The sequence below is a fragment of the Dendrobates tinctorius genome, unplaced genomic scaffold (genome assembly GCF_039654945.1).
Source record: "Dendrobates tinctorius isolate UK_male_01 unplaced genomic scaffold, ASM3965494v1 ptg000040l, whole genome shotgun sequence".
Classification (NCBI taxonomy): Eukaryota; Metazoa; Chordata; class Amphibia; order Anura; family Dendrobatidae; genus Dendrobates; species Dendrobates tinctorius.
In genome coordinates this window covers 14,946,593-14,965,271 of record NW_027361708.1, presented here as the reverse complement: position 1 = coordinate 14,965,271, position 18,679 = coordinate 14,946,593, and the positions used below count along the sequence as shown (strand labels likewise).

The 18,679-nt window shown below is 45.6% G+C and overlaps 1 protein-coding gene across 1 annotated transcript in view; it reads left to right on the top strand.

Annotated features, from left to right (window-relative positions):
- The window catches only part of LRIT2 (leucine rich repeat, Ig-like and transmembrane domains 2), a 53,210-nt gene extending 35,111 nt beyond the window's left edge, over positions 1–18,099 (top strand). The window contains exon 3 of the mRNA XM_073574827.1: positions 16,935–18,099. Within this exon, the coding sequence (XP_073430928.1) occupies positions 16,935–17,755 (821 nt within the window). The 3' untranslated portion in view covers positions 17,756–18,099. The remainder of the gene's footprint in view (positions 1–16,934) is intronic.
- Positions 18,100–18,679: the final 580 nt, after the last annotated feature.

The window sequence follows — 18,679 nt, the reverse complement described above, 5'->3', positions numbered from 1 at the left end:
TTTGTAAAGCACTAGCAACAATGCTGTCGGGTGGAATGGAAAACATTATGGACTGCACCAGTGACTCTTCGTACTCCCGCATTTTACGCTCCCGGTTCAACGTTGGTATGAGCCTTTGTACGCTGTCCCGGTAGCGAGGATCTAGGAGGGTGTACACCCAATAATCAGCCGAGACGAGAATGTGGGCGATGCGGCGGTCGTTTCTCAGGCACTGCAGCATGAAATCAACCATGTGCTGCAGACTCCCAACTGCCAAAGAACCGCTGTCCCCTGTTTGAGGTGTGACCTCGGCCTGCTCTGCATCACCCCACCCTCGCTGTACATACTGAGTAGAGGTTTGTGTACCTCCCTCCTCTGGAGAGATGTCTTCCTCCTCCATCGACTCCTCCTCATCCTCCTCACAAAGTGTCCCCTGCCTAGGCCTTTGTGAGGAAACACGTAGCGCAGACTGTCCAGAAGCAGATGGCATTTGGGACTCCTCATCCTCCACCTCTTCTGAAACCTCATCCCTTAGTGCTTGCAGTGTTTGTTGAAGCAGGCAGATAAGGGGGACAGTCATGCTGACTAGTGCATCATCTGCACTCGCCATCCGCGTGGATTCATCGAAGGCACGCAAAACGAGGCAGATGTCCTTCATAGAGGCCCACTCAATGGTGCTGAAGTGTGAACGGCGCACAGTGCGACTTGTTTGCGCCTGATGCAGCTGGTACTCCATGACTGCTGCCTGCTGCTCACACAACCGCTCCAACATATGTAACGTTGAATTCCAACGGGTGGGTAGGTCACATATGATGCGATGTTCCGGAATGCCAAATCGTCGCTGCAGAGCAGCGAGGCGCGATCTTGCCGTGCTGGAACGTCGCAAGTGAGCGCACTCTATGCGGACCTTGTGCAACAGTGCAGCAAGATCCGGATAGTCCCTCAGAAAGCTCTGCACGACCAAGTTAAGAACATGTGCCAGACATGGGATGTGTGTGAGGTTGCCTAGGCCAAGAGCTGCCACCAGATTTCGGCCATTGTCACACACTACCAAGCCCGGCTGGAGATTCGCTGGCCCAAACCACACATCGCTCTCCAGCTTGATAGCATTCCAGAGCTCCTGCGCTGTGTGGCTTCGATTCCCCAAAGAAATTAATTTGAGTACAGCCTGTTGACGTTTGGCCACGGCTGTGCTCATATCGGTCGTAACAGGCTCCTGCTCTGCTGTTTCTGAGGAACTTGAGTAGGAGGAGGAGTCTATGTGTACAGACTGGAGTCCTGCAATCCGTGGCGTTGGAAGAACACGTACAGCTCCACTCTCCAGATCCGTACCCGGCTCCACAACATTGACCCAGTGGGCAGTGAGGGAAAGGTATCGTCCCTGTCCATGGTTACTGGTCCACGCATCGGTGGTCAGGTGGACCTTGCTACTAACGGCGTTTAGTAGCGCATGTTTTATTTTGCCCTCAACATGTTTCTGCAGGGCAGGGATGGCTCGCCTGCTGAAATAAAAGCGGCTGGGCACGTTGTATTGGGGGACTGCCAATGCCATTAAGTCCCGGAAGGTGTCAGTGTCCACCAGCCTGAATGACAGCATTTCAACTGCCAGAAGTTTGGCAATGCCAGCATTCAGAGACTGTGCTCGGGGATGGTTTGCCGAGTAAGGGCACCTTTTATCCCATGCCTGTGCTACCGATGGCTGTGATGGATGGGAACGTGCTGCAATGGGTGGAATCTGACAGGGTCTCCGGACAACAGTGGCAGAGGTTCTTCCTTGGCGATCCTGTGAGGAAGCCGAACCAGCAGTGTGTGAGCTGGAGGAAGAGGGCCCAACACGAACTGAAGAGGTGGTAGGTGGTGCTGTACGTTGGCCTACGTCTTCAGGGTGTCTCTGCAACTCCAACTCGTGCTTGGTGCGCACATGTTTCCACATATTTGTGGTATTGAGGTTGCTGACATTTCTCCCTCTTTTGACTCTCTGATGACACAGCTTGCATTTGACAAAGCAAATGTCATCTGCAACTGTGTCAAAAAAGGACCACGCACTGCAACTCTTGTGAGCGCCCGGTTTGCCTTTGGAAGGAGGAATGCTCCTAACGGGTGCCGAAGTGGAGGGTACAGGCAACCAAGTCTTCCCCCTCCCTCTGCCTCCTGTTTTGGCCGGTAGGGGAATCTCTTCCTCCGAGCTGCTCCCACCACCTTCCTGTTGCTCACGCCATGATGGGTCAAGGACCTCATCATCTTCCCTCCCCTCTTCAAACAGCTGCTTCTCCGGGGTTGTCTCGCCAGCACCGTACGCACCAGAAAGTGGCAACTGAGTCTCGTCATCATCTGATGCATACTGAGGTGTGCTGACCATAGGCACTGGCCCACTCGCCTCTTCAGATTCAGAGGGACAAAGAAGTTGCGCATCACTGCATACTCCCTCTTCTTCACATTCAGGAATGCTGCTTGGCTGGCCCCCTCTTTCCAAGCCAACAGATTCCGAGAACAGAAGTAGAGACTGTGATGGCTCCTGTCCATGTCTCTCTGACTGCCTGGGCACTTTGGCAGGTGGTGAAGAGACAGATGGTTGCTCTTCGGTGCTCTGACCCTGAGAGGATGCGGAAGTAATTGAAGTCGATGCGTTAGCTGCCATCCATCCGACAACGGCTTCAATTTGTTCCTCCCGCAGCAGTGGGGTACGTTGAGGTCCTACAAAGCTGCGCATAAAGGACTGTTGCCTGCTAAAACTGGGGGATGCTGATCCACTGGTGCCCGCAGCAGGCCCAGAATCCCCACGTCCTCTACCTGTAGAATCCCCACGTCCTCTCCCTGCAGAATCCCCACGTCCTCTCCCTGCTGAAACTCCACGCCCACGCCCACGCGCCTTACTCCCTGCCTTCTTCATCTTGCAAGACTGCTTAAGATAGGCAAAAAAGTACAAAGGGGGGCCTTAGTGTGCTTATTCCTGAACAGCTGGTTACAGGTACAAGAAACACTAATTTTATGAAGTGTGTGTGTGTGTGGACTAGACTTTAATAGGAGCTGATGTGGCCTACACAAGTTCAAAATGTAGTGTTTGGTGAACTTTTTTTGTGGTTTCTTTGTTGGAAACAAACTCAAAGTATGTGAACAAAGAATTGAAACTGATAGTATCACCAACTTTTTGGAGCTATTACAATGCAGGCAGGTAACCTACAATGCAAAAGATGAGGCTCCAAAAAAATTGGGTAATACTAATCTGGCTGCGCCGGCAGGGCACAAGCCAGAAAAAAAGGCTCCTCTATCTACTCCTATATAGTGTTTGCAACCAACCAATGTTGATGGATACGGATGGATGCACACTAATAGGAGAAGAAAAAATGAGCTGCACTCAAAGACAAATATGTGTGAGGCAGTGACGCACGTTGAGCGTCCTACAACCAGACGTAGCTGCAGGACACTCTACTCAGCGTGAGCTGCACTCACACACAGTCAGAGGCCTCTCAGACAGCCGTCAACAGTGCAGCTAAGTGGGCACTGGCACTGACAGGCTGCAGAAAGGCTCCGCTGTGTACTCCTTTATAGTGTTTGCAACCACCGTAGATGGAGACGGATGGATGCACACTAATAGAAGAAAAAATGAGCTGCACTCAAATAAAAATATGTGTGAGGCACTGACGCACGCTGAGCGTCCTACAGCCAGACGTAGCTGCAGGACACACTACTCAGCGTGAGCTGCACTCACACACAGTCAGAGACCTCTCAGACAGCCGTGAACAGTGCAGCAAAGTGGACACTAGCACTGAGAGGCTGCAGAAAGGCTCCGCTGTCTACTACTAGTGTTTGCAACCAACGTATATGGATACGGATGGAAGCACACTAGATTGAAATTATGTAAAAAATGCAGCTAAAAAAATAAAAGATGTATGAGGCAGCAGTGATCACACTGGGTGGCCTACAGCCTGACGTGGCTGCAGGACCCACTCCACAGCGTGAGCTGCACTCACACAGCCCTTGCAGACAGCTGTGAACACTGCTGCTAGGGCAAAGAAGGCTACAGTGGTGGTTTATGTAGCCTGGGTAAAGCACTAGATGTTTGGTGGAATCGCTATTTCTAACTGTCCCTCACAGTCTTCTACAGCAGCCTGTCCCTAACTGAATTCACAGCAGAGTGACCAGAAATGGCGGCTGCGGTGGCTTTTATAGTGCATCATGACATCATTTCGGCAGCCAATCACAGCCATGCCAATAGTTAACATGCCTACATGCCTAACAGGATGTGCCCACACTTCGGAGGATTCCCATTGGCTTAATCAAAGCAAGCAGGCTCATAGCATGATGGGAACTTCCTATTCCGATTCCGATTCCGGAATCCGATATGAAAAAAGTATCGGAATTAAATATCGGAATTCCGATACCGCTAATATCGGCCGATACCCGATACTTGCGGTATCGGAATGCTCAACACTAATGATGGGCCCTAATAATGCTCCATATATAATGGGCCCCATTTCTAATGCTCCACTGTATAATGTGCCCCATAGATGCTGCTCCAGTGTCTGATCTGCCCCATTTATAATGCTCCAGTATATGATGGGCCTCATGGATGATGCTCCAGTGTATGATGGGCCCAAATAATGCTCCATATATAATGGGCCCCATTTCTATTGCTCCAGTGTATAATGGGCCCCGTAAATGCTGCTCCAGTGACTGATGTCCCCCATTTGGAATGCTCCAGGATATGGTGGGTCCCATTTTTAATTAACCCAGGCATGGTATTTCTAAAAGATCTCCATGGAGTAATCTGAAGTGTGTGCTGCCGCATCCTTCACTTTTGGTGTGGGTGAAGGACACAAGGAAAGGGGTTGCTCCTGACCAGAAGCCTTCACTTACGACTCAGTGCTTGCATTTTTTTAAACTTCAGAAGAGGAGGCAATAGAGCTGGAGGCTGTTTCAGCAATCTAAGCCAAAAACAATTCCTGATGCTCTAGCTTTAAAAGCAGTCTACCTACTCCCAGAAAACGGAGCCTTACAGGCCTTCCAGAGCTACACCATGACGCAGGCTCAATACCTCCTGCTTTAGCTGCTATTGTGTTTTTGGCACTACCAACAGATGCACCACCATCAGTACCAGGTGGCCCCCCACGCCCATGTCCGCATCATCTTCCACCATACTTCCTCATGTTTTGGAAAATGGACCCAATATACCAGCAGATATATGGTACTGTATCAGAAGCGTACAGCTCTATACAGTCTAGGAATAACAGTAAATCTCTGTATATATTTCATGAGTCATACACAGATGCTCACAGGCTCAGTATGGATTACCCAATAAAATAAAAAGTTGAAAAAAGGTACAGTATCACCAGATACAAGGTATATATAGTATAGTGTAAACATTCCGAATCTCTGTATACATTTCAGGAGGCAGACACAAACACTCTCAGACCCAGTATGGATTACACAGGAATATGAAAAGCTGTAAATGAGTAATGTAACACAAGCATACAGCTGTATACAGTGTTGGGGTAATCTTAAAGCTCCAAATATATTGCGGGAGTAACAGACAAACGTTGACTGGCTCATTATGGATTACACCACAATCTAAATAGCTAAAAAGGTTACCGTATCAGAAGCGTACAGCTGTATACAGTGTTGGCCAAATTTGAAATCTCGGTATATATTTCTGGAGTCACCCTTAGACTCTCACTCAGTCTGGGTTTGACCATAATGAAAAATTTTTTATAAAAGGTATTGGATAACAGGATAGCAAGTATATATATTATATGGTACAATTGAAATCTCCGTATACATAGTCCCATAGTCACTCTCAGACGCTTACTCAGTATGGATTTGACCGTAATACTAAATGTCGAACAAAGGTACCGTATAACAAGATACAAGCTGTATCGAATCTAGGGTAAAAATTGGTATCTCCAATTCACCGTATGTATAGAAGGCATAAACCACACATGCTCACTCACTATGGATGATACCGTAATACAAAATTTTGAACAAAGGTACTGTATCAGCACATACAGTGGGGCAAAAAAGTATTTAGTCAGTCAGCAATAGTGCAAGTTCCACCACTTAAAAAGATAAGAGGCGTCTGTAATTTACATAATAGGTAGACCTCAACTATGGGAGACAAACTGAGAAAAAAAAATCCAGAAAATCTCATTGTCTGTTTTTTTTTCCTTTTATTTGCATATTATGGTGGAAAATAAGTATTTGGTCAGAAACAAGCAATCAAGATTTCTGGCTCTCACAGACCTGTAACTTCTTCTTTAAGAGTCTCCTCTTTCCTCCACTCATTACCTGTAGTAATGGCACCTGTTTAAACTTGTTATCAGTATAAAAAGACACCTGTACACACCCTCAAACAGTCTGACTCCAAACTCCACTATGGTGAAGACCAAAGAGCTGTCAAAGGACACCAGAAACAAAATTGTAGCCCTGCAGCAGGCTGGGAAGACTGAATCTGCAATAGCCAACCAGCTTGGAGTGAAGAAATCAACTGTGGGAGCAATAATTAGAAAATGGAAGACATACAAGACCACTGATAATCTCCCTCGATCTGGTGCTCCACGCAAAATCCCACCCCGTGGGGTCAGAATGATCACAAGAACGGTGAGCAAAAATCCCAGAACCACGCGGGGGGACCTAGTGAATGAACTGCAGAGAGCTGGGACCAATGTAACAAGGCCTACCATAAGTAACACACTACGCCACCATGGACTTAGATCCTGCAGTGCCAGACGTGTCCCACTGCTTAAGCCTGTACATGTCCGGGCCCGTCTGAAGTTTGCTAGAGAGCATTTGGATGATCCAGAGGAGTTTTGGGAGAATGTCCTATGGTCTGATGAAACCAAACTGGAACTGTTTGGTAGAAACACAACTTGTCGTGTTTGGAGGAAAAAGAATACTGAGTTGCATCCATCAAACACCATAGCTACTGCAAAGCAGTAAACATCATGCTTTGGGGCTGTTTCTCTGCAAAGGGGCCAGGACGACTGATCCGGGTACATGAAAGAATGAATGGGGCCATGTATCATGAGATTTTGAGTGCAAACCTCCTTCCATCAGCAAGGGCATTGATGATGAAACGTGGCTGGGTCTTTCAACATGACAATGATCCAAAGCACACCGCCAGGGCAACGAAGGAGTGGCTTCGTAAGAAGCATTTCAAGGTCTTGGAGTGGCCTAGCCAGTCTCCAGATCTCAACCCTATAGAAAACCTTTGGAGGGAGTTGAAAGTCCGTGTTGCCAAGCGAAAAGCCAAAAACATCACTGCTCTAGAGGAGATCTGCATGGAGAAATGGGCCAACATACCAACAACAGTGTGTGGCAACCTTGTGAAGACTTACAGAAAACGTTTGACCTCTGTCATTGCCAACAAAGGATATATCACAAAGTATTGAGATGAAATTTTGTTTCTGACCAAATACTTATTTTCCACCATAATATGCAAATAAAAGGAAAAAAAACAGACAATGTGATTTTCAGTTTGTCTCCCATAGTTGAGGTCTACCTATGATGTAAATTACAGACGCCTCTCATCTTTTTAAGTGGTGGAACTTGCACTATTGCTGACTGACTAAATACTTTTTTGCCCCACTGTACCAGGTGTATCCAGTCTAGGGGTAATTGTAAATTTCCGTCTATACTTCCGGAGTCAGACACAGACACTCACAGGCTCACTATGTATTACATCAGAATTTAAAAAGTAGAAAAAGGGAAAGGTAGTCAAAGCTTACAACAGTATACAGTGTTGTGGTACTTTTAAATCTTCGTATATATTTCAATCTCAGTAAGCTAGTCCAGACTCTCCACTACTGGAAACTACATGGATACAAGTACAGACGGAAAGTCGAGTGTTAGCAGAAATTTGGGAATTACTCATCGTGGGAAAACCTCCCGGTAGATGTTGCAGAAGCGATGCAGACCCTCAATTACTGTGTCTGTGGAGACAGCGAAAACGGTTCTTTGAGAAGAAAGGATTGATTTATCGCAGTAGCGTGGATCACATCACCGCTACTCGTCTCCATCAAATTGTGATCACAGGGAGAGATGTAGACATGGTCCTCACTGCCTATCATGATGTGTCTGGTCATTTTGGAGTGCAAAAGACAGAAGCCACAGGCCGTAGGCGATTCTATTGGATTGGCATGAGAGGAGACATTGAAAAATGGTGGCAGGAATGTCACACGTCTGTGACTATCACAACTGTGAAAGGTAATCATAAAGCACCACTGCATCTGCTTGTAAGTTGACATCCATTACAAATGGTAGCCATTGATCAACTGAAGGTAGAGGCCAGCAGGACATGCCATAGCTTCATCTTAACCATCATCGATCAATACACCAAATTTCTAGTGGCCGTCCCTGTGAAGGATTTAACTGCCCAGACTACAAAGCGGTGGAGCAGAGAGAGGTAAGTATTGCAACTTGCACCACAAGATATGGCCATACCAAAACCCTGTCTGATGACAAATGCACATATAGCAGTATGCAGCGGGCCTCCACTAATAAAGGCAAGGGGCAGCTCAGGTGCAAACTACTGATAAAAACAACCACCCCACACCTAACAAACCATGGTGGGGTTGGCTGCCTAGTAGAAAAAACACATAGATAAGGCTTGCATAGGACACCAGTCATACACATAAGTGTGATGCAAAGTGTCTGGCTTGCAATTTATTAATGACGCCCATAGTATTATCAGGCGGCCTGCTACAACACTATAATATGCAACACACAGTGACAGATGCCCCAACAGACCAAACCAACAGAAAGACGCCCGGCTGCATCCTGCAAAAAGTGACATGATAAGTGCGAAAAATTAATGCATACAATGAGTACATTAAATGAGGTATTGTTTGTTTTTTTTTTAATTTGTTCTATGCTAGCTGTTTTGACATTAGTGTTAGGGACCTGCAATATTATGAGGAGCCTTGACGTTGGCTTGCAGGCTCTATCTATTTTGGCCAAAATATTAACCAATACCTCATTTAATGTACTCATTGTATGCATACATTTTTTGCACTTATCATGTCACTTTTTGCAGGATGCAGCCGGGCCTCTTTCTGTTGGCTTGGTCTATTGGGGCGTCTGTCACTGTGCTGTTGCATATTTTAGTGCTGTAGCAACCTGCCTGATAATACTATGGGCGTCATTAATAGGTTGCAAGCCAGACACTTTGCATCACACTTATACGTGTGACTGGCGTCCTATTCAAGCCTTATCTATGTGCTTTTTTCCTACTAGGCAGCCAACCCCACCATGGTTTGTTAGGTGTGGGGTGGTTGTTTTTATCAGTAGTTTGCACATGAGCTGCCCCTTGCCTTTATTAGTGGAGGCCCGCTGCATCCTGCTATATGTGCGTTTGTCATCAGACAGGGTTTTGGTAAGGCCATATCTTGTTGGGTGAGTTTTTTTGAATTTTTTCTATGTTAGAAGTATTGCAACTTGCAAGTGCTATGTGTGGCCATAACTAAGCAGGGGGGGGACACTCGTGGTCGGCGGTACTGGCACAGGGCCCCTCCTAGTAGGCTGGTGTGTATTACGGCGAGTGGGCCCTCCGCCGTCAGATACACTTTATTGTACTATGAGGAGCCCTGTGCCAGTGCTGTCGGCCATCAGTGGGCCCATCCACCTGTTCAGAGCAACGGCACTTGCCCGGGTGCGCCAGGTGTTGACCCCTACCCTTGGGGGGGGTGGGCAGCCCAGTTAGGGAGGTTTAAAAAATGGCATATATTGATGTGTTGGCTGGACATTCAGCTGCTGCAAAGGACGGAATTGGGCAAGTTCAAGGAAGAGGAGGACAAAAGCGAGGCAGTTTTCTGGCAACCTATGTGTCATCAGGGGAAGATGGGACAAAATCCTTTGAAACCCATGCATGGTTCATTTTAATGAAGGTTAGATCATCAACATTTTGGGTCGACAGACGGGTCCTTTTTTGTGTCAGGAGTGATCCAGCAGCACTGAAGACTCTTTCAGATAACACACTAGCAGCAGGGCAAGCGAGCTCCTGTAAGGCATATTGTGCCAATTCAGGCCAGGTGTCCAGTTTAGAGGCTCGATAGGCAAAGGGGAATGACCTGTGAGGGAGATCATCGATATGGGAGGAGAAGTAGTTTGTAACCATAGTTGACAACTGCTGTCTCCTGTCACTTTTAATCGATGCAGTATTAGCAGTCGTGTGAGCGGTACTTGAGAAATCATTCCACAACATGGTCATTAAACCCCTGTCTCCAACACCACTTCGGCTGTGTGCACCACGAACACCTCTTCCATTGTGCCCACTACGGCTCGAGGGAGAACCAGCACCACTGCTGTGTGCTGGGAAAGCCTCAAACAAACGGTTTACCAGAGTTGCTTGTTTGTTAGCCAATATTATCTCTAGGTTCTCCTGTGGCATGATGTTGTGTAATTTGCCTTTGTAGCATGGATCGAGGATGCTGGCCAGCCAGTAGTCCTCATTCCTCATCATTTTAGCAATGCGGGGGTCCCTGTTTAGGATCCGCAAGGCATAATCGCACATGTGGGCCAATCTTCCAGGTGTCAATGCTGCACTGCCACTGTTTGGTGGAGGAGCACTTTCTGGCAAATCCACATCCCTACAGTCACGCACAAACACTGTACCTGACCTTGGACCACCAACATTTTCTCTTGCCCCCTGAGAAGCATCCTCCTGCCCAAAATAATCATCCCCCTCATCCTCTTCTTCCTCCACCTCATCCAGGAAAGTCATCAAGGCTTCCCTCCACCTCCTCCTCCGCTGCAGACGCCTGATCGTTAATGTGTGTCAAACTTTGCATGAGCAGACGCATAAGTGGTATGCTCATGCTTATGATGGCGTCTTCTGTGCTTACCAGCCGAGTGCATTCCTCAAAGCACTGAAGGACTTTACAGAGGTCTTTCAGCTTTGACCACTGCACATCCGACAATTCCATGTCTCCCCTCAAACTGCCTGCCCATGTATCCTCCCACAAATGCATTACAGCCTGCCTCTGTTCGCACAGCCTCTCAACCATGTGCAGGGTGGAGTTCCACCTTGTTGCAATGTCTATGATTAGGCAGTGCTTGGGGAGGTGAAGCAATCGCTGCAGCTTCTGCATACGAGTGGAGTGGACGTTTAAGCGACGGATGTGTGAGCACAGTCTTCACACCTTATGGAGCAGGGATGTTAATTCTGGATAATTGTTAAGGAAGCACTGCACCACCAGGTTCAAAGTGTGAGCCAGGCAAGGTATGTGTGTGAGTTTTGCACGGGCTATGGCTGCCACAAAATTACGGCCATTATCACTGACTACCTTGCCTGCCTCAAGATGTAGACTGCCCAGCCATGACTCAGTTTGTCGCTGTAAGTAGTCGGCCAGTACCTCCGCGGTGTGTCTGTTGTCGCCCAAAGACATCATCTTTAACACAGCCTGCTGACGCTTACCACTAGGTGTTCGATAGTGGGACACCTTGTGTGCAACACTGCGAGCTGCGAATGTAGTGCTCGTGTGACTGCGCTCTGTGGACGAGCTTTCGCTGATGGAGGAGGAGGGTCGAAAACCTACAGCCAACTGTTTCCTATACCGTGGGCTAGGCAGCGCTGTTCCACTGCCACTGTCCCCTGTAGAGCTTGCATCCACCACATTAACCCAGTGTGCAGTGATGGACACGTAACGGCCCTGGCCACGCCTACTGGTCCATGCATCTGTTGTGAGGTGCACCTTTCCAATCACTGACTGTTTTAGTGCATGGACAATGCGGTCTTTCAGATGCCGGTGTAGGGCAGAGATGGCTTTTTGAGAAAAGAAGTGCCGTCTAGGTAGGTCATAGCATGGGACAGCATAGGCCATGAGCTCGCGGAAAGCTTCGCTTTCAACCAAACAGTAGAGCATCATCTCTAATGAGATTAGTTTGGCAATGTAGGTGTTCAAGCACAGTGTACGCAGATGAGAGGATGAGTACTTTCTTGTCCTACTCAGAGTGTCTGGTAGGGTGAGCTGGACTGGAGAGCTGCATATGGGGGAAGTAGCGGTGGACCAGACGGAGTGAGAGGGGGTTGGTGATGGTATTGGTGGTGATGGCCTAGATTCAGTGTTGTGTTGCAAAACCATTGTGATTCCCTGAGTGCTTTGGCCTTGCGACGACTCCTCCACATTTAATGCTGGTGGTGTGCTTAACGGTGGTGGTGGTCTTACAGTGGGGGAAGCGATGGAGCGTTGCTGGCTACCTTCAGTCGGAGCAGGTGCACATGTGCTACCTGGGGTTTTGTAGTCCATCCACGCTTGCAAGTGCCTGTTGATTAAATGTCTAACCATGCAACTGGTATTCAAATTTCTGAGCTGTTTACCTCGGCTAAAGGTCCTTCCGCACTTCTTACAGGTAACCTTTGACTCATCAGTAGGATTATGGACAAAGAAGTGCCACACTGCACTTTTCCTACTATGGTATACATTTTCTGGCCTTGCACGCTGTGCTAAGTTGACCGTCTGGCCAAGCTGTCCTGCAACTCTTTTAGTTTTTGTTCCACATTTTTGGACAGCTACGGGCCTGCCAGATAACCGCTGCTGTGATGTCAGTGCCTGCTGCGGATCCTTCTCTTTATCTGGACTATTGCCAGCGCCACCCTCCTCCCCAATAGATGCCAATCCGGGTCAAGAACTGGGTCATCCATCACCTCCTCTTCAAAATCATCTGCACCTTCCTCTTTACCACTTTACATGGTGACACAGAGGAAGGTATAGTATGCGGGAAGGGGCACCTGAGTTTCATCAGGATCAGATTCTGGCTCAGTAGACTGCGAGGGCAATGTAGTGCTCTGGGTCAATGTACCAGCAGAATCATCTAGCAGTGGCTGTGCATCAGTGCACTCCATGTCAGATTCATCTTGGACTGAGGAATTCAGGATTTGACTGGGTAACCCAGGCATGGTATGTGAAAAGAGCTCCATAGAGTAATCTGAAGTGTGGGCTGCCGCATCCCTAACTTTTGGTGGGAGGTGAAGGACACAAGGAAATGTGTTTTTCCTGATCAGAACCGTGCACTGATGACTCCGTGCTTGCAGGTTTCGAACGTTAAGAAGAGGAGGCAATAGAGCTGGTGGCTGTTTCGGCAATGTACGCCAAAACCTGTTCCTGATGCTCCGGCTTTAAAAGCGGTTTCCTACTCCAAGAAAAGGCAACTTTACAGGCCTTCTTGGGCCAGACAATGACGCAGGCTCAACACCTCCTGCCTTAGCTGCTATTGTGCTTTTGCCAGAACCAGTCGATGCACCACCACCATCAGTACCAGCTGCGCCCCCCTGCCCATGTCCACGGCCTCTTCCATCATACTTCATGTTTGGGAAAATGTACCAGAAATACCAGCAGAGAGAATGGTACTGTATGAGGAGCGTCCACCTGTGTAATGTGTATTAAAAAAATTAAATATACGTATATATTTTGTTAGTCACAGACGCTCTCACAGTATGTATTTGACCGTAATCCAACAAGCAGATATACGAAACTGTATCAGAAGTGTACAGCTGTATTCTTTTTTGTGTAACTAACAATCTCCGTATATGCATTTACGGAGTGTCACACACACGCTGACTCTGTATAGATGTGACTGTAATGCGAACGGCAGATATACAATACTGTTTGAGAATCGGACATCACTATACGGTGTCTGTATGGAAAATTGTCAATCTCCGTCTATTTTTATACGGACTGGCACATGCTGTCTGTCTATTTTTGACCGTAATCAAACAGCAGATATACAAAACTGTTTGAAAAGCGGACAGCTCTCTAGTGTGTAGGTCTGGAAAAATGGAAAATCTCCTCAGCATTTTTTTCCAGAGTCACACACAGATAGCTTCTATTTGTCCGTGATACAAGGCGGTACACGGTAGTGTGTGAGGAGTGTACACCGCTATACCGTGTCTGTATGGAAAATTGTCAATCTCCGTCTATTTGTTTACCGACTGACACACGCTGTCTGTCTATTTTTGACCGAAATCAAACAGCAGATATACGAAACTGTTTGAAAAGTGGACAGCTCGCTAAGGTGTAGGTCTGGAAAAATGGAAAATCTCCTTGGGTTGTTTTTCCAGTGTCACATACAGATAGCTTCTATTTGTCCATGATACCAGCCGATACACAGTAGTGTGTGAGGAGCGTACACCGCTATATGGTGTCTGTATGGAAAATAATCAATCTCCGTCTATTTGTATACGGACTGACACACGCTGTCTCTGTCTATTTTTGACCGTGATCAAACAGCAGATATACGAAACTGTTTGAAAAGCGGACAGCTCGCCAAGGTGTAGGTCTGGAAAAATGGAAAATCTCCTCGGGTTGTTTTTCCAGTGTTACATACAGATAGCTTCTATTTGTCCGTGATACAAGGTGGTGCACGGTAGTGTGTGAGGAGCGTACACCGCTATACAGTGTGTGAAAAAATGAACGCTTGGTAACTCACCAGAACAAAATAATAAAAGTTGGAGTGCTTTGAAAAAAGCAGTTTGAACAGCAGTGTGCACACAGCAATGCATCTAGCAGGTAGCCTTAAAAGGTAGCCTAATCACCACCAGCGCTGCTGCACACAAAAAAAATCCTCCCCTTTCACTGCACACTAACTGTAGCCCGATGAAGGGACCTTCTGAGCCCTGAAAGCTTGCAAATATAATTTTTCTGGTTAGCCAATAAAGGTATCACTCCTGGGAGGAGACACAGATTAGATATTAGAAAAAACTTTTTGACAGAGTGATCAATGAGTGGAACAAGCTGCCACGAGAAGTGGTGAGTTCTCCTCCAATGGAAGTCTTCAAACAGAGGCTGGACAGACATCTGACTGGGATGATTTAGCGAAACCTGCTTTGAGCAGGGGGTTGGACCAGATGGCCCAGGAGGTCCCTTCCAACTCTACGATTCTATGATTCTATGAATACCTTTCTCATTTTTTGGGGACCTAAGTATTTACTAAGTTTATTTACCCTTCAAGTGTTTCACAGGAGATGAAGCAACGTGGAAGGAAAAAATGAACTCTTTTGCGTATGCTGACACTTATTTGTTGGGGAAATTTACTGTTTGGATGCACTGCAGGGTTCAGAAGGGAAGGAGCGTCATTTGACTTTTTCAATGTAAAATTTGCTGGAATGGAAGACATGTTGTGTTTGGAGAGCCGCTGATGTGCATAAACCCCCAAAAGTGACCCCATTTTGGAAACCACATCCCTCAAGGATTTTATCAATGGGTATAGTGAGCATTTTGAACCCACAGGTATGACACAAAATTTGATAACATTAGGTCATCATCATATTGAATAAGTTGTCTTTTATTTCGAGCTCAAGTACTCGCTTCTTCAGCTTGCATTGGGTGCTCAGATACACACAGAATATTATGGGTGATAGAGTGATATGCTCGAGTTCCTGCCCCACATGCGGGGATGCGCGATACTGCATGCATACCCAAGCACCTGATACAAACTCGAGCACTTGCGCTCAAAACTATCTGTCATATGATCATTTTTTTACTTTTGAAAAAACTCCAATTCTATCCCCGCCCCTACCCCCAACCCTAACACACCCCTTAACCTAACCCCAATCCTAACCCTAACACACCCCTAATCCCAACAATAACACAGCCCTAACAACAACCCTAATCCCAACCCTATCTCTAAACCTAACCCTAAGCCCAACTGCAAAGAATAATATATATATTTTAGATTTTTTATTTAACTAAGGGGGTGACAAAAGGGAATTGATTTACTTTTTTTTTTTATTTTGATCACTGTGATAGGGTCTATCAAGGCAAGATGTAATGAAAGAATTGTGGTTTATTTGATGTGGTTACCTCCTGATGAAGAAGTAATTTTAACTTTGAAATGTGTTGAATAAACCACAATTCTTTCATCACATCATGCCTGGATTGACATCTCTACATCTTCAGCTGCATGGAACTATTCCACAGAAAGCCTCTATACTCCATGACTTCAGGCAAAGAATCCATCAGTCAAGAAGGAGGAGGGTTACATTGGGCAGTGAATAAAGCAGGAGTGACAGAGGCCTCAGATCTACAAATAGATTTGCATGTGAATGCAAATGCTGATTTCTCAAAAACAGAGGAACGGGCAGGCCATGTAACTGTATTGGTGGAATTGTCTTTGAAATAGCAATATACAAGCACATATACATAGTTTGCAGTGTGAAATCCTGCTGACATCTTCCCTATAAAGAGAAACTGTCAGCAGGATTTAGCGATAAAAAGTAAAGGCATGGCCATATTGGTAGGTAAAGGTGGCAGGTCACTGAAGAATTAGTGACTTATCATGAAAGCACATGAGGCAGGCGGAGGGGCTAGAGAAGACCCTACCCCCAGTTCCACCTCTATGAACTAAAATATCATTAGATGAAAATTTTAAATTCTGATTAAACAAGAACCACAGATCATATTGATTTACTAAAGGCATCAATTTAATCAGTATAACATTGTCATTGTGGCCATGACTTTAGTATATATTGAAATCCGCTTTCAGGTTCTTTTTTAAGGGTTTTGCAGTACTTGGACCACTTCTCAAACACTATGTTCCTCTGTTATAAAATAATAACAGCTATACCCATGTCCGGTGTGGGAACGGAAGAACTGAGAGACTGTTCTCTTACTTGATCAAGATGTCTGATTTGTCTGATGGAAGGGGAGTAAAACAGCTGTTGATTGGCTGTGGGGCTCATATGGCATTAAAGTATAATGGGAGCCTTGGCAGACCAGGCGCTGACATCGCTGGAATGTCATCGGCACTGAAGGTGAGTATTGCTGTTATGGTGGAACATAGTGAATGAGAATGGGTTTTCTGAGAAGTAGACAGCACCTTTAAACAATACATTTTGCACATTTTATTGCAGCTGGGTTGTTCCCTTTAATAGAATGTGAAGGGTTTTATATAATGCAGTCTATTAAACATCGACAAACATTTTAAACTTTTACCAGTATATTTAATACTTTTTGTTATTTCCACAGTGTCCACCACTGCAATAGATGAAGAGACTATAAAATCTGAGTTGGTGATCCCAGTAGTACACCTTGCAGATGCTGGAGTCTACAACTGTGTAGCCAAAAATTTCCTGGGCAACTCTACTTCTTCAGTTATTGTACATGTCCAGTCTCCAAGGCCAGGAGATCCCTCAATGTTTCCATCATACGCTTTCAGTCCATCGTTGCCTTCTGATGAAAATGTCTACATTGATATAAGAATCGCCAAACAGACAGTTTACGGAATATCTTTAGAATGGTTTGCCGTGACAGAGAATCCCAGTGAAACATGGTATACCATTTATTTTGGCAAATATGATGACAAGGAAAAAGATGTCATAAATATTGGTCCTGGAATTTATACCTATTCTGTAAATGATTTGCTTCCAACAACTAAATATGAAGTTTGTATTACATTAAAAAGTCAAAGACCCAGGAAAGGACAATGCATTGTGTTCATGACTGGCAGTGACATCAGTGAACTAGAACAGAGGGAAAAACTTATCCATATAATTGTTATTGTATGTGCTATGGTACTAGCAGTTCCCGCTGGTATGTACGCATGCACCACAGAGACCAGACTTAACTGTATCGAGAAATGCTTAGGTATTTGCCGGAAAAGGCATAAAGTGCAGAAAAATTTAAAGAAGAATAAAACAAAAGAGAGCACTTTTGACAGCTTGCAGGCCAGCAGTGAAGAAGGGCTGTGCCAGAGAGAAGGCACTGAAGAAAACCGTCGGCGAAGATGTTCAGAGGAAAAGCTTAATAAGCCTAAAACAGAGAGCAAAAACCCAGCAGAACTGTACTAAAGTATTGTTTCTTCTTGCCTAATTAATAGACTTTGTGGAAGAAGCACAAATAAACATTTTATTTGGGCAAATGCCTGGACATTGGAGTAAGAGATGCTCTACTGAAATGCTGATATTTGTAGTAGATCAATTATAATCAAGGAAAACATCACATTTGCACACCAGAGATGACCTCCAAATTCTCAGTATTTCTCACCTTCCCTTTGTAACTTATCCAAATAGTGAAACTACTTTTACTTAATGGATCACAACTGCTTTGTTTTACAAAATGTGCACAACAATAAAGCAGTGGTTGTGTGTTTCAATCCAACGAGTCAAATAAAAATAAAGAATCATCTACAGTACATCATACAATTACAGTGTGTTCTAGATGTAATGATGGCCACAGACATGAGATGAAATGTAACAGATTCCCTTTAATGACTGTAGTTCATTTTAATTAAATGTAGCTGTTATTGGTCAGACCTGATACAGTCATTAATTCAAGCTATCAAGTATTAATCTACACCTGACATATGACGCAGATATATGTCACATATTAGCTACTGGTGTATAAATCAGGATCAGGACCTGAGCCTGCTCCTTACATAACAGGTACTGGCTGTATTATGCTGCTGACACCCATCTGTAACTTCTGAAATCAGTGTTAGTTTATGGTGAAATTGTGGAGAATTGTGAATGCAGCATTTAAGTGCTCACATAGTGGAGTGATTTGTAATTGCACAACACAACCACTAGGTGCGGATGTCATGGCAGCCTGTTGGCATACTTTTGAGACTTTTCTCTTCTTGCAATTTCCTTCTTGTTCTCTGTTTTGCCTTCTAGTTTAGGTCATTCATGAGTCACGCATACAGAAGTCACCACAAGAAGATCTATTTCTATCTTATAAAGAAGTTCTATCTCTGCCATGTCAGGCTATAGAAC